Raw genomic sequence first — 23,808 nt, 5'->3', positions numbered from 1 at the left:
TGAAGCTCTGGTTAACCCATGTTATAGCAAATATTAATAAAATGATAGTAGTACAGATTATAGTAAATTTGGAGACGGATTGTACTGTCCATGTGTGTGTGTCGATCAAAACTGACATGACTCACATAAGGTCATGATTAAAAGTGCATCTTGGAAACCACAAACAACTGAACGAAAAAGAATAGGCCAGTAAATGCAGAATAGTTTATAGTCATTGTTTAATATACTCAGTAAATGCATAAATACAGACACTTGATGGCAAAAAGAGCACACAAAGGCTTGGAGCTAGTCTGAATTACAGTATGTTTCAAGCTTGGTACCAAGCATATTACATTTTCTCACATTTCTTCATTCAATGGCTCCAATCTTTTTTTTCTTTGTGAGAAAAGTGTATTTATAATCACCTTTCAACATTAACTGCATTTATCTGCCCCCTTATTAAATATCAGCCCATATTGATCTCCAGTGAAGCTCCACTGCCTCTCTGAGGCTGCATGAGTACTGTACAGTTTGTGCAAAAGTATTTAATACTGTATTCACCACTGAAATATAACTTGAATACTTTTTAATTGTTTTGGTATCTAGTGTGCTTACATGGCACATTTTACTTAATAATCTTGTGCTTACCAAGTCACCATAAACAAATTAGTAATAAATAAACAATCCATAGAAAGTGGGGAAAATGGACTGGTTGGTCAACAGGGGCCACAGCTCATTTTTGCCACGGGGCCCCCTGGTGGGTTAATCAGGCTTGACAATCTAACATTTTAAGTAGGAACACACTATTCTAAAATTGTACACTGATTTTGGTTATATATTTCATTAATTTTTAGGATTGTAGGCAACTAGGCTATGTCTTGCATGCTCCTGTATATTAGAATATAACAGCTGGAGACCTGTACCGTCACTGCACAGTATTTTACTAGAACCTGCTTCTTCACATAATCAGTGATTTACCAATACTAAAATATGTGATCTTTGTGTTATCCAAAAAAATGTAACAATGTATTTCTCGGGTACTGTGAGGCGGATGTGTGACCCAGATGCCCTTGCTGACTTTAACCAGGTGTCCTGCTTGGCCTTTAACATGACTATCTGTGGCACGACCCCTGCTGCTCCGGGCCATGTACCCTGCCATTTCCTCCCAAACACTCTGCCAGCACTGTATCATTTCCCTGTCACCAAATGACTGGCTAGCTGCTGTGGCGTGCTAATGAGAGGAAGAGAGGGCAAATGAAGAGAAACTACAGGAAGACTGGTTCTTCATTTCCCCCGTGCAATACAATGCACAGAATCAATCCTCCATCCTCCTCATGACTGTCTGAAGCCACTTTGGCTGTAGGGAGAAATTAAGAACAACACAGCGGTTATTAGCGTTGGAGAAAATCTCATTTGAGAAGATAAGAGTGCTGATTTCTATCCAAAAGAAACACACACACACACACACACACACACACACACACACACACACACAAAACAGAATGGCTGTAATTTGTACATCATATGTCACTTGTTTATCTTAGCAGATAAATATTGCACCTGGCTGCCCCGTCTCTTCCTGGGCAAATTTCCGCTAATATCATGAAGTCCCTGCTCTGACACAGTGTGTTTACAAATGTTAAGAATAATGAACATTCCAAAAAAAAAAGCTTGTTTTGGATTAAATGTCAAATAAAGGCTAAATACATTATAGTATTTGTTCAGTAGTTATATCCCCTTTTCATGATTGCACAAAATTCTCTCGGAGCACTTTTTTTTTTTTTAAATATTTTTCTCAGTGTTGTATGATCTCAGCCTTGACTCCGGAGCTCCTAAAATATTTTACCATAGCTCTGACATACAGGGAATTTAAGAGCATATGAATTATGCAAAACTCATTCGGTACGGATGTATAATCAGTCAAACTCTAATCTAAACATCTTCTCAGTTTTCAATTAAAGTCAAGGAAATCAGTTTAAACAAGATACCATTTTAGATAATATGACTGTTTCTTTAGACTCGTTCAAAGTTAAAGGTTTTATTTAGTTCGTATTAAGTGAATCAGATGCAAACAGAGAGTGCAGACAGATAAGGATGGGTAATCTAATGTGTTTCTTTCTCATAGAAAGCTATCAGTGTCTTTGAATAGGTTTCTCCAACAGGCCCGGCTGAATGAATTACACTCGTCTGTTAGTATTCTGCCTCTGCCGTACAAAAGGTCAATGTCAAATGCACCTCATTTAAAAGTCAATAGCAACCATGCACATCATCTCCTGGGAATTCGGTCCGGGAACCCTCCAGACGGCATTGTGTATCATTCAGTTAGTAGAGGGCAGCCAAAGAGCTTTTTTAATCTTGACCTTCCAATAAAATATGCTCCCTATCCAGAATTACATGGTCTAAAATAGAGACATAAGCTCCCAACAAATCATGTCCCGACTGAACCATCTCAAGGGAGAGGTTCAACAGTGTCGGACACAGACACAACAGGTTCAGCACGGGCTAAAATCTCCACTTCTTTATTTCCATTATCTCGAAATCTAAAACACATACACATTTATACACTACAATGTCAATATTGTCACGTAAGAACCAAATTGGATACAACAATATTAATGAAAGACTAAAAGGGCATAATTGAGTTTGTTGTATTAGTAATTATTAAAAAAAAAAAAAAACATAAAAAAACAAATTAACGTAAAACATAATTCAATACTGTCTCTAAAAAATATGTTTTTAACACTGTTTGCAGAATACTGTCAGTAGACATTGTAAAGTACCTAACTCCCGCTCCACTAAAGTCTCACACGGACAGCAGCAGTGCAACTCCAGCTACAATCCACCTGGCAGGAGGCTGTTTGGTTCGGAGGTGGAGGGTCCATACATATGTGGGCCCACGCTGCTTAGTGCGGTACACTGGACACTCATAAGTATTCCTGAGCTCCTGCTCTTCTGCAGGCACAGCTCTAACATACAGCACCGGCATGGCTGGAGTCAGATCCCTCAAAAGCGCCTCGGAGAGGACTCCTGCCTGGGTGTCCCAACGCGCTCCTGAGAGACACAGGGTGGGTTTTATTGGCAATACTTGCAGAGATTTTACCAAGACATGTGTTGCAAAATACTTTCAAAAGTCTATGCAACTTAATTAAGTACAGCGGGATGCATTGGAAGTTTATAAATTCTGACCTTCCATGAAAAGTCCGTGAATATAGGCCCCCTCCCGTGGTGGATGTCCAAAGTCGTCTTTCGTCTTCTTTGTTACATCCACAGTCAGAGTCATCTCGTCTAGGGGCCACTGATTCTTGCGAGCAATGCTCTGCAGCACAGCTGGGGGGAGAAACAAGTCTGTATGTTAGTATTTCTGGTGCACATGTCACCTAAATCATCTGTCTTGTTGGTTTAGAGATTGTGACCTCACCAGTGAGGAAAGACTGCGGGTTAAAGAGTCCTGAGAGCCAAACGACTGCAGGAAGAACTAAGTCTTGAGTCCAGCTGTCCAGCTCTCGACAGCTACACATTACATCATTTAACCTATACAAAAATATCATTAATAACATGGTATATCATTGTTTGAACCTTTACAATGTGTCTACAAGGGTCATCATAATACTGGCTTCTTGTTTAATGACATTTGTTTTATTTTTTTATTTATTAACATCATTTTTGCTACACTTAAAGCAGTGTTTCACCTGGAAACACAATAAAAAAGCCTAATGAAAAGGAGATAATAAAAGGTCATGTTGAGTAAAAAAAAACAAAAAAAAACCAGTATTATTAGAAAGGAGTAGTTACCATTGTGCCAGTGTTTTAGTGGAGGGATAAGCCAGTCTGGCCCAGGAATCTGGAACGGAGTCATTGAACAGGGCTGAGTGCAGAGTCTCCATACTGGAGGAGATGGTAAGTTCTCCCTGTGGACAAAGAAATCCGTATTAATGCTACAGGACTTTGATTAAAAAAAAAAAAAAAAAGAAGAGTTTTATTTATTTTGTGTCTGTCACAGTAAACTGTACCTTCAGGCCAAGATCTAGCTCATTAAGGGACTTCCTTATTTCTGCTAGCAGAAGATTCATGCATTCACACTCCTGGAAACAGAATAAAATGTAGGGGCTTCGCTTTGTTGTCTTTGTGATTATCTCTGCCATGTTATACTCCTCAGGAAGCTTGTCAAGGATATCTTCAATGACAGACTTGACCTGACAAATATAATAAACATGATTAGGTCATTTATGTAGGTAGGTTATTGTATTCTCAGCTGCTTTCTTCCTCCCAATGTTTCTCTTTCTGCCTCCACACCTTCTCCTCTGTGCTCTGAGCTGCCCCCTCTCCTCTGGTCGAGTCCTGTGGCTGCAGTTCCAGCAGAGTCTTTAAGAGGTTGTCTGAGGTGACAGTGAGGCACTCGAGTTCAGCATTTGGATGAAGACCATACAGAGTGGGCTTCTCAGATGGGAGATGTTCATCAATATAACTGTGATAACCACTGTAGTCCATGAACGGAGGGGCCAGGAACCCAGGACACAGAAAGAGCTCCCCTTCAAACTATGAATTGAAATTGGGAGAATAGAGAGATGAAAACACATACATCACACTATTTAACATGCAGCAAACATGGTGACACTGAACATTCAACCTAAACTGCCTTCGTGAATTTTGTGTGCAAAACTTAGCCTGTGTGTTCTAGAAATAAATATGATGGAGAGCAGCGCAAGCCTGTTGCTGCAGCAACAGGAAAACCCACTGATTGATGTCTGAGTATCCAAATCACATTTTTGGAGAAACAGTGGCTGTACTAGCTTAGTAGTAAAGGTGAACTGGCAGAGAGCTAAACCTCTGTTGGAGACAGATTCCAATTGAAGCATTTTTAAACTTAACACATGCTAAAGATTAATCACTTAATAATGATAGCTGGCAGACACATCTGGGAAAATCAGCAATGGCAAAAACTAAGTGCAATAGTGCAGTTTTGGTTTACATCCCAAGAGGGCACCCTTTACCTTAACACCAGAAAAAGAAATTCAAAACAGCTTTGTAAACGTTCTTTACTATTTGGCACAGTAAAACTGAATGTGGCCAGATGCTGAGTGTATATCCAACTTAACAAGTAGTGATTTTTCAAATATTGACATTTCACAAATAAACAGTTAAAATGAACTTCTATTGCAATAGTTTTGTTGAAACCAAACTCGAAAAAAGAAAATACGATTCTTCTTACATGGCAACATGAACACTGACTTACCATTTTTGGATGCATGAACTCTTGCAGATAGGTCTTACACAGTCTTCTATCCCAGCCATCAGTAATGTGTCCTCCATACATGATCTCCCCAAAAAGATAACACAAGTCCTCCCAGGGCACCTGCATGGACTATAATACACGTAGTCTGTAGCCTGATATGACAATGCAAAAATAAGTAAACATGTAGTATTTCAATACTTAGGAGCATATTCAGCTATAAAGACGAATGTTATAATTATTTCCGGGATTATCAATATTTCAGGATCAACACACAAATAGTTATTGCATTTTTGCATCTTTCTGCCTTGGGAACTTCAAGCAGTAACTATATGATCTCTTCCCAAATGAGCTCTTTTAATAATGATAACAGTAGGAAAATGTAACAAAATTATGTTTCTTTACACACACTGATCTAATGTACGACAGAAGAGTCTTTTTCTCAGCGGGAGATTATGATCCATGAGGGTGAAGGAGGAAGAAAAGAACCTGTGATTCATAACAAATTACAAAAGCTGGAGGTTCACAATCATTTGTACCTGTATTGTTTTGCAAATTGCTTCCTTCATCAGCTCTAATTGCAGTGATCACTTATGTAGCGTTGTGAACTGTCACATTGGCTGCATGTAATTACATTTAGGATAACGCTTCATTGCCCTCCTAATGAATTCTCTGTATACGCACATACAGGTTACTGTTTGGTTAACATAATGAAGGACATTCGTTTTTGGAGGGCAGAATACCTAGGAGACATAATTGGTTGTGACCAGAGTAATAGGAGTTCTAAGAGAAATACATTAGGAGTTGTGAGGGGTGCAGCACCCCAAGAATGGATTTTTTTGTCTTCACGAAATAAAGCTAAATTATAGGTTGCGTGTTCATAGCTATAAAAAATGAAATGTGGAAAAAAAAAAAGACGCGACTGAACATTTTTCACAAATAACAGTGGAACAAAAGATTTCAATGAGTAATTGGATACTATGCTGTAATTCAACATCCCTGTCTGATAATAACACCATAATCATTATAAATGTACACAGCTTAAGAAAGTAGTAGGAAAAAGCTAATTCAAATTTGTATCAATAAAAATATGAATAAAAAATAAATAAATTTGAATTATCTTTAAAAATACTTTTGTGTTGGCCTCTAAGTAGTTGTACAAGACACTGGCTGAGATGGTGAGGTCTCCAGTGCTAAAGGGGTAGTTATGGTTCCACCCTCGGGGACCAAATTTACGACGTTCCGTAACACAAGCGTGAAAGAAGCAGAGGGAGAAGAACATGGAGTTGAACTCCTGTTCTCTGGAGCACATATCCAGAGTGTCCTAAAGAGAGAGATCAAGAAATACAGATTACAGTGAATGCTACATTCATTTTTTGTATTAATCAAATGTAACGCATTTTTTTGAAATTATTAAATTTCAACACACTTGACAGAAGTTGTTAAGGGCTGCATGCAGACTGGCATTCATGCCAGTGGGGGGCTCGTTGGTGATTTTGATTGCATTCTCCAGTATGCCTCTGGGGATAACATGCTGCTCAGGGCTTGGTGCTGGTTGCCCAGTGATGAACACCCTGTAGTTTGGGTGACTGTCTACAGCTGCTGTCTCCAGAAGAGCATCTAGAGAGGACAGCCAGCGAGCCACCAGGTGTACATTCTGAAAAATGAAAATGACAAAAAGATTAGGCAGGTTATGTTATAGGTTGATATATATATATATTTTTTTTTTATATATATTTTTTTTCTTTTTTTTTTTAATGGATAGCTATGTGTTTATTTGTGAAAGATTCATGCCAAAAAATGTCTCTTGCAATGTTCTCATTTAGAAAGGAAACCTTCAGTGACTCACTTGGCTGCAGGCTGCTCCCTTTAAAAGGAGGCATTTATGGTGCTGATTTAGCCAATTATGTTTTTTATTGAACGAAATTGAGTTTATTTCCTTGCTCAGGGGGGGAGATAATATCATTACATGCATTCAAGGCTTGCTGGAGGAGCAGCCTGAAGTCTCTACAGGAACCTAGCCACTGAATAATACTGCTTCCTACCTGCAGTATCACCCAGTGTCCAAGTTTAGAGGCATTCCTCAGAACCCTTTCAGCCACCTCCTCCTGCCCCTGTCCGAGGGAGACGTTGTGCAAAGTGCCCTGGTCAATGGAGAACCCCAGCTTCAATCCTGCATGGAAAGAATATTTAGAAAAATGATCCCTACCAAGTGATAAGGACGAATAGATAACAAACAATATATGCAGTACCTAGTTTTTCTACATCTTTGAGTGGATCCACTCCAGGTGAGAGGATAAAGAACACAGGGGTTGAGGGGCCACTATCCTCATACAACTTGTCAAATTCCAGCCTGGCAGCATCCACATATTTTATTCCCATGCTCTCCTCCACAAAGTTCCTGCCAGGAAACATAGCCAAAAAGCTTAGTTATATGCAGAACTTACAAATACAAATGTACTCTGGTCATTTACTTACCTCAGTGTATAGGTCATCCTATCAGGCCGAAGTGCTTTAAGGATAATGAGCTTCTGAAGGGAACTTTTATTCTTCCAGTCCTGGGGAAGTCTTTCCTTTTCAGGACAACTGGATTCAACGATCTTCCTCCAGCGCTTTGGTGAGCTCTCCATGTCCTTGTCCAGTCCACTGAAGTCCTCGATTGTAGAAATGGTCTATATTCAAATAACAGATTATAAGGCCTCTCTCAGCAGTAAAATAGGGTACGTAGTGATGACCTGATGGCTAATAAGAATCAAAATGTGGCCCTTTAACATGTTATATTGCATGTGTTAATAGCCTTCACTGTACCTTAATGGCTCCCCAGGCACGCGGAGAGAGGAATGACACAGGACTAACTTTGCAAGCTTCCACATTGAAACGCAGTAGGAAGTCAAATTCCTGAGCATCAATCAGGCCCTGTTTGAGCAGAATCTGAGGGGAAGGATCAAGAGCAGTTTGTAATGATCTATGTTGTATTGATCTACTTTAAATCATTTCCACAAAAACATTAAAACTGCAAGAAAACTCTGGCAAAGGGTTGTACAAACTCATACAGGCTGACTAAATGCTTCTGAATGTGAAATAGCAACATGAAGGACAGCTTTCAGAGCAGCACAATTTCTAAGATGAAAACAGTTGGTGCAATGACAGATAATTACATTATGCCATCAGAACCAACCCCCTTGTCAGAACCAACTGTCTGAACAGCAGCCATGGAGCATGGTGTGAGAGGTAATCAATAGCAGCGTATGGCCCTGCTGACTGCTTTTAATTGAAGTTAATGTGGGGGCAGAAAAGTACTTTGATTGATGAGGATGACAAGAGGCCCCACCTTTGAGGCGGCCCTGAGTCCCTCACCTGGAAGGCAGTGTGTGACAAGAAGGTTAACTTGTCTCTCTCAAAAAGGCCCTGGCTGGTGTACAGGAATACAGAATAGGTGATGGCCTCAGTGAGGGTGTGCACTCTGGTCCGCACATCCTCGTCCCATTCTGCACGCTCCATTGCTTTGTTAAACACTGAGATAAAGGTCTGGAATACAACCAAAGGGAGGACAGTGCTTTGATAAGAAATACATACATATAGACTTTGCTAGTTCTGAACTGCATTGACAGCTAAACACAAAAACGCAGAAGTTTGGGTTTAGAAGCACACGTTTGAGCTGATTTGTACAAACAGAGACGTGCCTAAAATCTTAATCACCAAGAGAAACAACAATTACAAACACCACTAATTTAAAAGATCAAACTGAATATTGGTTAAAGAAGACTGAGCATTGTTTGAAATACTGAAAAAAAACTGTGTGTGTCCCCTGAGAGCACTTCAGGGGTAGAGGTTTCACCTTGAGAGAAAACTGGTACATGGGGTTAATCTTGCTGAGGTCATTGATGATGAAGAAGAGGAGTGACGCTCTCTCAGCTGCTGGGCGGTAAAGTTCTCGAGCCTCGTTGATCTTTGTCTCGTTCTCTCTGGCCTCCGCCACCTGTGTGTTCCAATTGCACAAAATGAGCTATTATGCTCTCAGTCATGCTCCAAAACCCTCTCATTACACATATTCCTAACTACACATTATTTGCAGCTAATGCAATAAAATGAGACGCTTGCTGTTGTGTGACATTCAAAAATACTTCTGAGTGACAAAAAAAACTAGGGCTGTCATACGATTAAATTTTCTTAATCGCGTGTTTTATCACGATTAAAATTATATTATTTTGCATTTCAGAACTGTTTTTAAGTACATATTAACAATGGAAAGCCATTCTTACCAGTGTATCTTGATTGGGAATCAAATGAATGCAAAGAAAGTGACTTTATGAACTTGATTTTAAGATTTGTATTTGTTTATTATATATTTAATCTAGTCACACATTTGAATTTAACAACAACTTTGAATGCACCACGAGGCTGTAAATTACCAGTTTTATTGAACATTGAATGTTTTTCCGACAACAGCAGCTGCAGATTGTTACATCCCGGTGTCGGAATCCTCTCCAGTGAAATACAGTCAAACTTTACACTGTTTAGCGTTAGCTGTCAGCATTGTAACCGTGTTTAATAATAATAATACAGCTACTAGCTAGCGGTAGGCTAACGTTAGCTGCTGTCGAGTGTAGTGTTAACTAGCGTCATGTGCAGCGATGTGTCTGTTGCCTGTAATGTCTGTTTCAGAGCATCAGAGAGAAGTGCAGACATATCAGTGACACCGGAATGAGGCACCGAAATCTGCGTTGCTATTCCCTGCAGCAGCAGGATGTGTTACGAGGAAGTACGGCAAAATAGTAGCATGTTAGGCACGACGCAAAGCCGAGTGAAGTGAAAATAAATTAATAAATGGCGGCATGCGATTAATACGATTAAAAAAAATTAACGCATTATGCTCGACCCTTAATCGCATCGCGATTAACGTGTTAATGCTTACAGCCCTAAAAAAAACACACACATGCACTCGACTACAGTTGGACAACTGATAGCACCCTGTTGGTGTAATTACCTCACCTTGTACTGAATGTGAGCGGCTGTGCTCTTGGTGTTCTCAAGTTGCTCCACCAGAGAAATATCACCCAGAAAATTACCATGGGCTGCAGAGAGGCAACTCAACAGGTCGTCCTCCAACCTCTTAAGCTCAATCTTGAAGTGGTTCTGCTGTGTGGTCAGCTCCATCTTGGGGAATGTACATAATTCAATTCAGACTTTTCTATTTGGTATTATGAACTGATGTCTTGCACATAAAATCACCAACAAAAAATGCTTTACTGCAGGTTTAACAGTCTACACCTTTCCTAAAATCCTTAAGGATTCACCTTTAGGGCCTCCAGGTCGGGCCTTTCCCGGGACACTACCTGTCCGAGCAGCTGTTCCTCCAGGCCCACAGGAGTCACTGTGAAGTTGATGAGGGTGGTCTGGGCCTGAAGCTCAGGAGGGAAATGGGGATTGTCCAACTTGGTGTGGATGATGAGTCGAAAGTTGCTGTTGTATTCACACTCCTTGCCCCCAATTCGAATGTACCTGGATAACAGAAGAGAAACATTTGAAAACAAGTAGCTGACAGCTATTAACGACTTAACCGCTGTGTTGTTATTTTCCTAGTTCCTAGTTTCCAAGTTATTGTTTACAAATCAAACACCACTTTGCTGAAAACATAGTAGTCATAATTGTATTCTGCCTGACAAGAACAAAGAATCTAATTGCAAAAATGGCAGCAGAGTTAAATTTGCTTTGATTGTTTTTGTCTTTCCATCAATAGACTTTCAGAGTGAGAAAGTAAAATGTTAATGATTAGATGACGACTAGATAACTAGAAATATCACCAGTGCTTCCCTTTAAAAGGACAGTGTGGGTGGTTATAAATGATGATTGAATGAGGATGATCCCATAGAATATTTGAACTGTGGCAGTGCAAACCCTCTCTATCCTGAAAGCTATTTTTGTCCATCTGAGCCTTTCGACCTCTCACTTTCATGCATTACAACCTCAACAAAGGAAAGAACTTCACTCAAGCTCCAAATGTCACTTATACTGTAGACAAATAGTCTTGAAAAATTATAAAAGATTATCACCACAGCAGCCAATATTTATCTGTCCCTGCATTTCAATTAAATTAGCGATGGCTTGACGAACCTAGTGGTTTTTCATTTTTGTTTAATTACCCCTTGGATGTCAGACAAGGCCCCAATTTTACAGCACAGGTTCCTCATGGCCTGGGTCTGGTTCAACTCTATATCTTCACAAGCCAGAATTAATGTACTATTGATAGAACCATTACTCCACCAAATTAAAGTCCTTGCTGATGGATTGGCTTGTAGTCTTCCGTCAGCCATGAAAGGAATAATTAGTATTCATTACTTCACACTCTACAACATTCCAATTATTAATGAACTTCAGCTGTGGATCCCCCCCAGATCCATCATGGCTGCCCCAGCAGGTTGTATTAATCATCGACAGAAACAAGTGTGTGGGTCATCTACAAGGGATAAACTTATAATCAGATTTACTATGATGAATTGTTACGTCTGGACAGACAGGATTTTAGAAGAAGTTCAATGAACATGCGCCAAGATATTTAATATTCATAGTCATACATAGATCAGAGCAAGAAAGATGGAAACATTTTTTAAGGGGAAGTCAAAGCAGAATGTCAATATGTGGTACTTTCTATTTGCACTGCTGTTGGTTGTCCTGTTTAGGAAATTTGCTTGATTTTGCCTGTTGAGGGTAATTGGTAACTGAAGAAAGTTAATTACAGAGCAGCTATTTTGGTGGCACGGTTATATTTGTGAAGTGAATTACAGTGGGTAGCAGCAGTCATGTTCGAAAATCAGGTTTGACATCAGATATATTTACCAAATACAGGGTGTTTCAAACAAGTGCTAGACATATAAACGTATAAAAGCTAAGATATTTAAACATCACATTATGATTGAAAATAATCCAGATGCAACGAGTCATCTTAGTCAGTGTAAAGTTGATTCAGTAATGTTATTATGCTACAGCATATCACCTATCAACATTATGAAATTATTGAAGCTAAACTGAGTTTGCCATAATGATCGAGGACCACTGAATTTAGTGTTACAGGCCATCTTTTTGTGGGAGACAGGAGTCCTTATACATAACCATGACCATCTTCAATTCAGCTTTTACACTCAGGCTCAGCTGTTCAATATTCATCACACTAAAGAATATGAACACACAAATATACATCTATCACCCGCCTTGAGGGGCCAATCAATACGTTGGCCTCAGGGATTCAGAACACGCGCTGCAAATTCATTTATAGTCTAAAGAGTGGGCAATAATAATGCATTCAGTCATGTCTTACTAACGTTTCAATGCTCAGCGAGAAGCAACCATCTGGCAAATCTGCTACTATTGTCTAACACCACAGACACATTGGGACGAGTTGTGGGCATATTGACTTGTGTATCAACAGGGATACAAAAACTGTACATTGATTAAAACGTTTTTGCTGTGCAAACAGCCCCATGCTAAATAGCTTCAACAAAACAACGCATGTACCATTGGTAAGCTGGTTTAATTCTTTGTATATGTATTTTTTAATCCTTGAAGTACAACCATGTAAATGTAATATTTCAGTACTAACCTTCCTCTTTTAATTGTGTTTCTACCCAGCAGAGGCTCCAGGACTGGGTCTACCTTTTCCGGCAGATTCTCTATCAGAACTGTTTCACCACAAGCAAGGGCTTGTTCGATCACATCTAGATACCTACGGAATAAAATAAAAAGAAAACTGAATAAAATGGGTTAAACAAATGTGGTTGGACATGCACATTTGTGTGATACCATATTTTTAGCAGTCTCTGTGGATGTTGGTGGAGGAAAAGGTTTTTAGCATCTGAAAAAAATACAACAGAAACAACAAACAAACAACATAAAGTGATACATTAAAAGGCGATTGTAACTGCATTCAGAATACATCCTCTTCTCACCCTTTCTGTCCCAGCTGCACCACCCTCAGCTCTGACCCCAGCCGGTTTCTGATCCACTTGATGCCCTGCTGCTGTGGGTCGAGGATGAGCGGCCAACGCTCACTGGTGGTCAGGATGGAAGCATTCTCGGTGGACATCCTATCATTTGGCAGGCCCTGGTTATGCCAGGCAGCCACAGTGGCATCATCTGTAAGCATGAGGATTGGATCCAGGCCGTCTGTCAGGGGTACAGAGACCTGGAACAGAAACCGAGGAATGATGTCACTCTAGTTGGAGCACTAGCAGCAGTGCGATGAGCTCCAGTTCACAAGACGCTGCTGAGGATGTTTGTGGAGAGGAAGATTTGACTCTCTAAACAACTGCAGTCTAAAGAACACATAGTCTCTTGCAAAATTGGCCTTACCTTCTGAGACTGAAGGAAAGGGATCCATGCGTTGTTAAGGAGCTCCACACGATACTGTCTGGTAAAGTAACCCATGTAGGAGACAAATGCTGAAGTAATGAGGACATCACCACACAGGGTTTTCTGTTGCTTTTCATACTCAACAATTGCCTGGGACCAGCGCTCCTTCTCTGACTGTAAGACACAAAGATCAGGCTTCAATATCATTTAAAAAATACACAGGAGACAAAAAAACTAATTTACAAGGAGAATGCTTCTACCCCATCCGAAGACGGTTTAAACTGAAGAACTGAAGAAAAATCTACACTGCAGGGAAATGTACGTGCAGGGCAACTTCCCACTCCATTTATTGTACAAATTAAGAAGATGTAAGCAGTACAGCAGACAACTGCAATTCCCTTAAAATAGCTTTGAAAGTTTGGCTGTAGATTCGCTCTGCATCAATTTAGCATTCATTTAAACCTTCAATACTATGACTGTGACAGCCCTACAACAATAAATCATGCATGACATTTTCTTACAAGGGGCTGTGGATGTAGAATGTCACATAATAAATTTTCAGACAGTTAAAAATCACTATAATTTTACTCTAATGTATTATGGATTGCCTGTAATACCACTCAGTCTGGGGTGAGACATTGTTAATTTCCAACAGCTGTTGAGGCTTTGAGGTAAGTTAATGATTAAATATAGACGGCCTGATTTATTAGTCTGAACACTATTGCTTCCAGGTCAATGCCATAAAGAAAAAACATTTATCTTGATATGCTTAAAAGCCAAGATGTTCCATGCAAACCACATTTATTTTCTGGAATAAGAAAAATTACAAAATAGCAACTAAAATTGCCATCTTTTATTTCATATTAGCATCCATTAAGATAAATAGATACTGTAGCCTGAAAAAGGCATGCACAGGAACACAAAAGAGTTGAATATAATATTCAAAAAAGTATACAAATGTACAACATTCAACATTTATATATTCCATATATTCATAGACCACATACTTTTTCAATGTGTTAAAAAATCATTGAGAATGAATTATTACACTACAAACTAGAGATTGTGCAAGGATGTATACAGTATACGTTTACAGTAAACAGACATTCTGTACACAACCTCTCTACTGCACTGACTGATATCAGTTTTAGTGTAGCGTTTCTGCCATCTCTCTTCCTTTCTCCATTTGGAAACCATTCAGCCAGCCAGTTGCCCAGTTCAGCCATGCGTTTCCTGTGGTCCAGCCCACTCTACCTGTCTCACAAGTCCCCAGTATGCTGCTGGGCCAGGCTGTAAAATCTCCCTTTGCCTGAACTACTCACACAACTGTCAGGTTAGCTTGCCAGGACATAACAACTTCTAGTCCAGATTACTGATGCAATTCCATTAGCAGCAACTCTTCATGCATGCCTCCTGCGAATTGACAGTTTACTTTATGCCAGGTCAGCCCCAATGGCACCAACAAACTCCATATCCCCTTGTTTACCTCTAAGCCCTTGACCAGTCGGTTGGCCAGCTCTATGGTCTGGTTGGTTTGTGTTACATCCTCCTGACAACTGATTTTCTCAGTTGTAGCCCTTTCAACCTGAGCTGTTAGGCTCTGGAGGCTGGCATCAAGATCCTGGAGAAACAAACCAAAGGAAGCCATGGAAATTAGACACCATTACAAAAATCTAGCTTTTAGACTAAGTGACTTAATTAAGTATAATAATAACATTACACTCACCGCCAATTTCTTTTTAACTGCCAACATTTTGGCTGTTGCTGTGTCTAGTTCTGCATTAGCTTGTGATAGTGCATGTCTCTTTGGAATGACCTCACAATAAATCTGCAAAAAGGAGGCATACTTAATGATAAAAAAGCTCCATAATGAAGAACAAACCTTAACATTTATCATAACTAAAACTTATCTGAGGGCATTGCCTGACCTCATAATATCTGACAATGTTAGTAGTCCAGGCACAGAGACCAGCTGCAGCTGTAGATTTGGTCCGTACTAGATCAGGGTGGAACTCAGGGTTTCTCAGATACTCTTGTTTTACCACAGTCAAACAGACCTCAGGGACATGCTCCTTGTCGTATGACACCAGAGCCTGCAGGAAATCATCCACCTGAAAGATGTAAACAAACATACAGGGGCTACATTACTACCTGCACTGGCATTTTGGGCTGAAATCAGTTGCTGTTACAAATAATTTACTTATTAATAAAATTGAAAAACCTAAAAATGAGACACATACAGAACATGTAACAAATCAAAACAGCTTAATGCTATGTTTACAAGATACACAAAAGACAGTTGCACACAAGGATTTTAAATGGATTTTTTCCCCCCTAATAAACTCCACACAAAGTATATAATCTCTGTTATGTGCCATTTATGAATACAATTAGTATGCATTTCATGATTTCCATGTTTTCTTGATGCCAAATGAAGCCCTTCAATATGACGTTTGTGTGAGCTCCCTCTTTTGTTGCAAGTAGGAGCCAACTTGGAACACAATACTTAGTTTAATTCTTCGCAGTGATACTGGAGGACTCTATATTGTCATAATACAAAAGCATAGTGGTCTAACAGTCACTGACTACTACTGGCTACTTGGCCTTTCCTTTTTTTCCCCTGTTGCCCACCCACAGTGGATCACAGTGAAAATAAGCTTTTTAGCCTGATGTTGTCCTATGTTGTTTTTTTTATCATGTATATAAAAGGTATGTATCAGATGCATATACATGTTTTAACTTATCAAATAATTCAGATAAACTACATTCAAAAACCTACTAGGCCTAGGAAATACGGTATGCTTTTGAAAAAGAAAGAATTATAATTTACATGCTAAATTCTACAGGCTTTTTAAAAACCACACACTTGCATTAATAGCGGCTAGAGGTTGAGAAGCGGGTCGACACACTTGCTCCCCTACTGAGTGAGCATATTCATAGAGCCATCCAGCTGTAATGTGAGCATTGGAGAGATGCTGACAGGGCCAGGGTCAAGGTCCACACTCAAATTAGATTGACATTAATCAGGCAGATGTGATTGACATGATGACAGCTTAACCTTGCCCATGAAGGCCCGCGCCGCCTTCCAGCTCCGATCCTTAGGCACTCGACCGCGGGGAGCTAGCAAAACCATCACAGCTGCTGCTACGTTGATCACTGCCGCTGGAGGATTTGGAAATGCCTTCAGTTCAGAAAGATTCACCTAAAAAGGAATTAGAAACATTATATTGTCTTAGGAATAACCATAAATAATGGATTTCTGTCTTGTTTGATTAAATAAGGCACCTTGTTGAGGGTTTCCAGTGCTGCTGTGGCAGCTGTCAGTGATGGCTCTGCCTTGGCTAGGTCATTTTCACAGTCCCTCTGCTTGACTAAGACTTCTGCTTGAATGACAGCAACCTGTACAAAAGCAACCATAATGAACTGAATCACAAAAAGTATGCATAGTGAATGCAGTAGTATTGAATTTTTTCAATGGCTTTATTTATAAGGACAACGCACATTAATCAACATTACTGTAAATGTGCCAGTGTTAGCCAGCTGGCTAATTTTCAACAGTTGTCCTTTGGCGAGATGTTTTGAGACCAGAGCGATAGGAAACAGCAAGACATTAGTACAGTAATACATTAATATCCACATGCATTACATGTAGCCATGCAAGCAGGCAATATGAAGCAACAAAATGCAGCCAATACATGATAGTAGCCATGTTTTGACACATGCAAACATGCAGAGCAGCAAAAAGCAATGAGATATAATTAAAATACAACAATTATGATGAAGACCTTAATAAAGTGTTAACGATGCAGTACAAGTTAGTAAAATAGTGATATGACATGACAGACACAGCACAGAGTTGTAAGACAGAACTTTATAAGAGCATACCAAATTGTTAAAAGTACTAGTAAATATTACCCAGGTATGAAGAGTGCAATGGCAAAAAGTGAAAGAAAACCAACATGCGACATGATATTTCACCTTTTGTGCCTCGACATCCGCAGCCTCTCTCTTGCTGCTAACCCTCTCAGTCTGCAGTCCAATCTTTGTAATTAGAGCCTCAATATTCTGATTTTTAAAGGTCAGCTCAGCTTCTTGGGATGCCAATTTAGCTTTTAGATCCTCAACCTAAAACAGAGAAAAAAATGATTACACATACTTTGAAGCTCCCATATTGTATTATATTTTCCATGTTTTGTTTATTATAAAAGTTGTGATAGGTAGGAAGTGTCACTACAATGCTGTTACAGTCATTCCCCGGCTGCAATGACAGTGTAGAGACTCCCAGAGCACAAATGCGGAAGACCCAGAAATGCTAACCATTCAGAGCTTTTTCGAGTGAGCGACTTAAAGACACAGGCGCTAAAACGTTTCAGAAGGTGAATACAGGTATATTCAGACAGACGGTATGAGAAAAATATTTTTTTTTACTTCAAAGCATATAAACATGTTCTAGTAGAAAATCGAAATACAAGTACGAACCTGAAAATGAGCATGATATGGAACCTTTAATATCAAGGGAAAACCCACACTGTTTAAATCAAAGACTAGTAGTATTCCTAATTTTACTACCTCAACCTTGTATGTAAAACCCTAATTTTAGCCCTTTACAGTATATAATAAAGACACTTACCTGAGCGGCAGTGGATTGGAGTTTTTGAAGGCCGCTGTTAAGCCGGTTCATCTTGTGCTGGAGCTGAGCCCGGCTCTTCTCCAGAAGGTTCCTGTACAGGATGATTTGCTGGAGAAAGCTCTTGGGGGTGGTGTAATTGTACCTCTTCTCATTGCGCTGGTATTTTTCACTTGCCTGGTTGACACTGGTGTGAACGTAGGCCATGAAAAGACTGATGGATTCCTGGACGGCAGGCTGTAAAAATAAGCAGACAAGGGGGGGGAGAGGGGAGAACAGGGTGAGCTGAATTGAGTAGAGTTTAACATCCCCAACCTGATGGGGACTGAAATATTATCTTCATAAATTTTGAATTCATCTACAAGTTTCGCCATCTTACTTGGCCGGCCCTGACTTACTCAATCTGAAATTTAGGTGCAGCTAGCAGGAATGATTAGGCTTTGAAACCTCTGTGAATATAATGTGTTTAGACCACTGACATGCAGCTTGTAATACATACACACTGTTTACATTATCTCTGATGTCCTCCAACTTTCTAAACACTGTCTACAGTGGCTGTTGTACTACATTCCAACTAGGTATTCATCATATGGTAGTCAATGACACAGAGCCTCTATTAATCATACAGTTAGCGATCAATTAAAGCAAAAACAAATGAGAAGACAATAGAAGGATCAAACCTAACCATAACTCACAAAAAGCCATTGTTAATGATCCCAGAGCCAGTAGGAAAAAAATCATTATTAATTAAGATCTGACATCATGCTATTTGACAAAGCATGCTATGTTCAGTTGAGATGCGAAAGAAGTTGTCATTGATTGTCCGTATGTAACAACTACTGTATTAGTGGGTTGTGCATTTCAAACTTTAAATAAATGATAATTTCTTGTTTCCCAGCCTCTTTGAGAAGATAAACACTCATTAATGACTTTAAATATACAGTAATGTCTCACATAGTGTTTTGTTTTTAATTTTTCAAAATATTTTGTTATTAATGCACATTAACTTTAAGTGCTTTCTGCATCCACAAAAAGGGAAGTATTAAGTCCTCCTCTAAATTTTTTACTACTACTACTACTACTACTACTACTACTACCACTACTACTACTACTACTACTACTACTACTAGGGCTCTTGAGTATCGCTTAGTCTACAACGTGTTGGAACATTTTGAAAAATGCCCAATGTAGTATCTTCATCTTGCTTTGTCTGACCAACAATCCAACACCCAAAGATATTCAGTTTACAATCAAAAACAATTATTTGACTATTAAAATACTTGCATTTATTTATTTTCTCCTACCCTACTTCTTCTCTATCTACTACCCCTATGCCTTAATACTGGTCTACTACAGTGTGCTGAAGTTGCCTCTACTACTTTTACATAAGTGCTAATGCTCCAATAATACCACAGCTTCTTGACACACACACACACACACACACACACACACACACACACACACACAAAAGTAATAGTCTGGCACATGTTCACATATGTGATGACACTTCCTGGTTGTGACAGCTGTGCCTCCTTAGAGGGTCGTTATGTGCTTAATCACTCTTCTCTTATTAACATAAATGATCCAGGGTTGTGATCGTTCCACTGCTATGATGAAAAACAATGATATGCCTGCACTCACTGTGAGTCTCCAGGCATGTGTTCAGCAATTTGTCAGTACCTCAGCAGAGAACTAATGATGAGGGATCTATGGAAAAGTTAATCCAGCTGCACTGTAGTAATTAGAAGGTGTTCATTAAAGTCTAACTCAGTCTGGAATAAGGGGTATTGCAAACCTAGGGAAGATACTGTTATCACACCCATAGATCCATCTCTGATGCGAATACCTAATAGGTTATTTGCTAAAAGCTAATACTGTTATTTGCAAGAATATTACATATTTCAAACATGTGCGGTGGAAAGCAGGGTGCCACAAAATAAGCATTTCATTCAGAATTTGACTTTGTGGATGAAAGAGATAGTGAGATAAAGCAAATGGGTTCAAAGGGCTGACCTCAATGCCTTCAATCTCTTGGATGAACCTGTAGCTGACCGACTGCAGAGCTTCTGAGGTCCAAGGATGAAACCAGTCAATGGTGGTGCATTGGACGAGAGCAGGGAATCGACGGGCCCTAACACGAAGGGCACTGCCCATGGGAGACAAACAGAGAACCACCTACAAAGAAGAAAGCAGGGAGACAAAGAGTCACCCAAGCAGACATACACAAAAAGCCAGGTCTGTATAAACATGCATCCCCATACTTGACAAAATATACAGCCAAGTGACCATAGGAAAATCAACACAGGTCATAGATATCACAGATTCATCCAAAAGGGAAACCCATAACTGGCAGCCTTCTGTGCCCCCACTTTCATCGCCTTGGCATGTGGACAGACAACAACATTCCCAGTTGGCTGAAGCAGACGGTGACGCTACCAGAGGCCCTGGCGCAAAGATTAGCTGGATGGCATACATGTGTACTGAAACAAGAATGTCCCTCCTTTTAACCCCCCAGTTTGTCTGGCTCTGTTAATTCAGCCTATCAAACACATTTGATAACACTACACAGCAGCTGTGCTTTTAATTTTGTAGCTCAAACATGCTAGAGCATGTGTAAGATTTTCATTAATTTCTTGTTGTGTATGTCAGCTGTGAAGGCACATTCAAGTGCTATCAAAATCATCTAGTACAAAATTTATCTGATTTGTGTTTCCAATTTGTGCTGGTCATTTTATGTGTCCTCCACCTCAATAGCTAACAAAATCTGAATTATTCTTGCTTGTAGGGTAGTAAAAAACCAAGAAGCCAACGGACTAGCTGAGGTAGTATATTAATATATTATTATTATTATTATTATTATTATTATTATTATTATTATTATTATTATTATTATATTAGTAGAAGTATTAACGGCAGCTTGATATTGCTCTACAATATACTGTATATATACAGTATATGAATCTCTTTAATTAAGTCCATCAAAAAAGGGTTTTTCTACAGGGTACATAACTAACATGTTGGTGCTGTCATGTGTAAAATAACTATATTTGTTTTAGAAACCTTCTACCACCTTTGAACTCAGAAACTCTTGTAAACCTTCTTTGGCCAGATTTAAAACATTATAATGGTCAAACTGAAAAATAACTATTGCTTTTACTTTATAAAACCGAGGCACTTTGTAGTTACAAGGTTATTTCCTGACAATATCTTCAGAAGAAACGCAAAAGCAGCTCACCTAGACATCATCACAATAGTCAATAGTGACGACAGATAATCAAACACATTTTCAAGACAGAATCTGCTTAGGTAAAAGAGCAATTAAATATGAGAAACGTTCATTCTTCAGACTGATAAGCTAGAAGCACTGGTGAAGCACTAATGAATATCTGAAATATTAGACCGTGAGCTGTAGTTGAACTCGCTCGGTGAAGAATCTCCAGCAGTTCTCCCTGCTGTCCAGCAGTCCGAGGGCTCGGACCTCAGCTCGCACACCCGACACAATACCTTCAATCTCCTCCTCACTGAAGAGCTCAGGAATTTCTCCTGGAGAGAAAGGCACAGTCATAATCACAGGATGACAAGCTGTAGCAATCGATATTCACTCTTCATGCAACGTTATAATTTCAGAATGATTTCAAAGACTGAACAAGTTGATGATGTACATTCACTAAGAAAATTCAATGATGACAACAGGCACATTCTCTCAGGCAGCTAAAACACAGTATGATTATTGTGGAGTTTAGGTCTGACCTGATGCCAGTAAGTCATTAATAATGACCAGAAACCGCTCATCAGGTATCTGCGCATCAGTCAAGAGCAGAGCCACACGCTGGTTCTTCACTCCAGTCTTTAGGAACAAACCTGCCAGATCCGTCTAAATAAAACCACACATGCCATGAATGGACGCCTACTGCACAATGTTTGCACTGATATGGAGTCCACTAGAGAATTTCAAATCAACAATAATAAATGAGATAACGCTCCCATGATAACGCCTTGATTTTTTGAAAGATGGTATTACATGATTAAATTGACAAACTTGCTTCATCAATGAGATATTAAAACATTTCCCAGTGGCTTTTAATAGTATCTGACAAGTATTTCCCGCGTCAGTGGGGAAGCTGAATAAAACTGAATTACATCAATATCCTACATGCAGCCAGAGGGGAAATTGATCTAAGGATTTTTCTTTTTTTAAATAGAAACCTTGATTAAGATTAAACTAACGCTTAAGTGAATTGTGAAGAATTGTAACTACAAGCACGTCACTTAAAGCTTATACATTTTCATAAAAGCAAATTTATGAAGTGATACTGTGCTTGATTTCTGTTTGGCTGCAACTATTAACAACATAAATATTTACCTTGAGGTCCTGGATGCTATAACCCTTAGTCAGAGTGATTTGGAAGACTTCCACAGAGGAAATGTAGGCAGCCAGACGAGTCAGGCTCTGCTTCCCACTGCCCCCGACCCCAACCAGTAAGCCATGACCCCTTGGAGACTCCAGGATTCGACTGATGCGACAGCTGGTAACAACACAATCTTTGTTATGCCATGAAACAACCCTATCCAACCAAATATTATAAATCTTTACATTCTTTAAAAGTCCTAATATGTATGGAGGCTTTTAACATGTGTCAATAACTTATATTATATTAACATCCCTTTCTACATTAATCTGCCATCTTTATAATTCATAAAATTGCTTATGTCCTTTTCTTACTACTTTTATGTTGTTCATAAGCTCTTTCTTTAGTTGATGTGCGTTTAGTGTCTTAGGTTTAATTTTGGGTGCAAAACACTGTAGGAACGTTACCAAAGGAAAACATTTTAGTAAGTACACTATGATCATTATAATTATTAGGGCCGGGACGATGTGCTTTTGTCCCGATTCGATTCCTTCACAATACATGGGTGCCGATTCAATTTGTATTGTCATTTTCATTTATTGCGATTCTAGAAGTATTGTGATTCGATAGTATTGAATATTGCGATTTTCTTTTCCTTCTTTAACAAAATCAAAAGTTTAATAATACACTTCCAGAGACAATATATCATGAGAAATTTCTAAAAACTAATTGTTTTCTAAAAAAGAATGCACATCACATGTCAGTCAGTCTGACATTTATTTAATTTGTAAAGAAGTACATAACATGTATTATCTGCTTTCGATCAGAAAACGGATATGATGTAGATTCAGCAGTACCATATAAATGGTAGCATCAGTGGTAGAGAAAAAGAATTGATTTTAAAAATCGTCGCAAAAAAAATCACGATACATACAATTGTCGTTTTTTTTCCCCCCACCCCTAATAATTATTATAGTAATATGCGAACCAGCAATACTTACACATGTTGCATGGCATCTTCAAACAGCACCAGATTCATGGCTGCATTGAGCTCATTATAGCTCTCCAGGGCATCTGTGAGCACGGACCTGAGCACAGCCCAGTCTGTAACAGGAGCATAGGAGGCTGCATCGCCCATTTGGGCAAAATGGCAATAGAGGAGGGGCTGCTTTGTCACTTTTTTGTCCTCCAGTCCCTGGAAGTAGACAAGCATAATAACTAATTGAAATATGTCGGTTAATGTTTTTATCTGAAGGCGAAGAACCGCAATTTATACT

General features: G+C 39.2%; 1 protein-coding gene across 3 annotated transcripts in view; it reads right to left on the bottom strand.

The window, feature by feature from the left end:
* Positions 1-375: 375 nt before the first annotated feature.
* The window catches only part of LOC116049383 (dynein heavy chain 11, axonemal), a 45,990-nt gene continuing 22,557 nt past the window's right edge, over positions 376-23,808 (bottom strand). Inside the window, exons 51-83 of one of the 3 annotated variants that reach the window (XM_031298979.2) lie at positions 23,533-23,726; positions 22,546-22,708; positions 21,933-22,056; positions 21,583-21,725; positions 20,196-20,357; positions 18,186-18,419; positions 17,534-17,680; positions 16,841-16,954; positions 16,614-16,757; positions 15,484-15,666; positions 15,282-15,383; positions 15,042-15,176; positions 13,556-13,729; positions 13,153-13,388; positions 12,807-12,929; positions 10,507-10,711; positions 10,202-10,366; positions 9,048-9,188; positions 8,567-8,737; positions 8,018-8,140; positions 7,688-7,881; positions 7,462-7,610; positions 7,255-7,382; positions 6,639-6,866; positions 6,342-6,533; positions 5,213-5,341; positions 4,273-4,515; positions 3,990-4,172; positions 3,772-3,887; positions 3,398-3,510; positions 3,166-3,306; positions 2,760-3,030; positions 376-1,336 (exon numbers count right to left, since the gene is read on the bottom strand). In XM_031298979.2, the coding sequence (XP_031154839.1) occupies positions 2,783-3,030; positions 3,166-3,306; positions 3,398-3,510; positions 3,772-3,887; positions 3,990-4,172; positions 4,273-4,515; positions 5,213-5,341; positions 6,342-6,533; positions 6,639-6,866; positions 7,255-7,382; positions 7,462-7,610; positions 7,688-7,881; positions 8,018-8,140; positions 8,567-8,737; positions 9,048-9,188; positions 10,202-10,366; positions 10,507-10,711; positions 12,807-12,929; positions 13,153-13,388; positions 13,556-13,729; positions 15,042-15,176; positions 15,282-15,383; positions 15,484-15,666; positions 16,614-16,757; positions 16,841-16,954; positions 17,534-17,680; positions 18,186-18,419; positions 20,196-20,357; positions 21,583-21,725; positions 21,933-22,056; positions 22,546-22,708; positions 23,533-23,726 (5,247 nt within the window). In that variant the 3' untranslated portion in view covers positions 376-1,336; positions 2,760-2,782. Of the gene's footprint in view, positions 1,337-1,747; positions 3,031-3,165; positions 3,307-3,397; positions 3,511-3,771; positions 3,888-3,989; positions 4,173-4,272; positions 4,516-5,212; positions 5,342-6,341; positions 6,534-6,638; positions 6,867-7,254; positions 7,383-7,461; positions 7,611-7,687; positions 7,882-8,017; positions 8,141-8,566; positions 8,738-9,047; positions 9,189-10,201; positions 10,367-10,506; positions 10,712-12,806; positions 12,930-13,152; positions 13,389-13,555; positions 13,730-15,041; positions 15,177-15,281; positions 15,384-15,483; positions 15,667-16,613; positions 16,758-16,840; positions 16,955-17,533; positions 17,681-18,185; positions 18,420-20,195; positions 20,358-21,582; positions 21,726-21,932; positions 22,057-22,545; positions 22,709-23,532; positions 23,727-23,808 lie in introns of those variants that run through there. The other 2 variants (XM_031298978.2, XM_031298980.2) reach the window with 2 other exon arrangements.

The sequence above is a fragment of the Sander lucioperca genome, chromosome 10, assembly GCF_008315115.2.
Source record: "Sander lucioperca isolate FBNREF2018 chromosome 10, SLUC_FBN_1.2, whole genome shotgun sequence".
NCBI lineage: Eukaryota > Metazoa > Chordata > Actinopteri > Perciformes > Percidae > Sander > Sander lucioperca.
The sequence above is the reverse complement of the archived record's forward strand: the minus strand, read 5'-3'. Positions and strand labels throughout refer to the sequence as shown.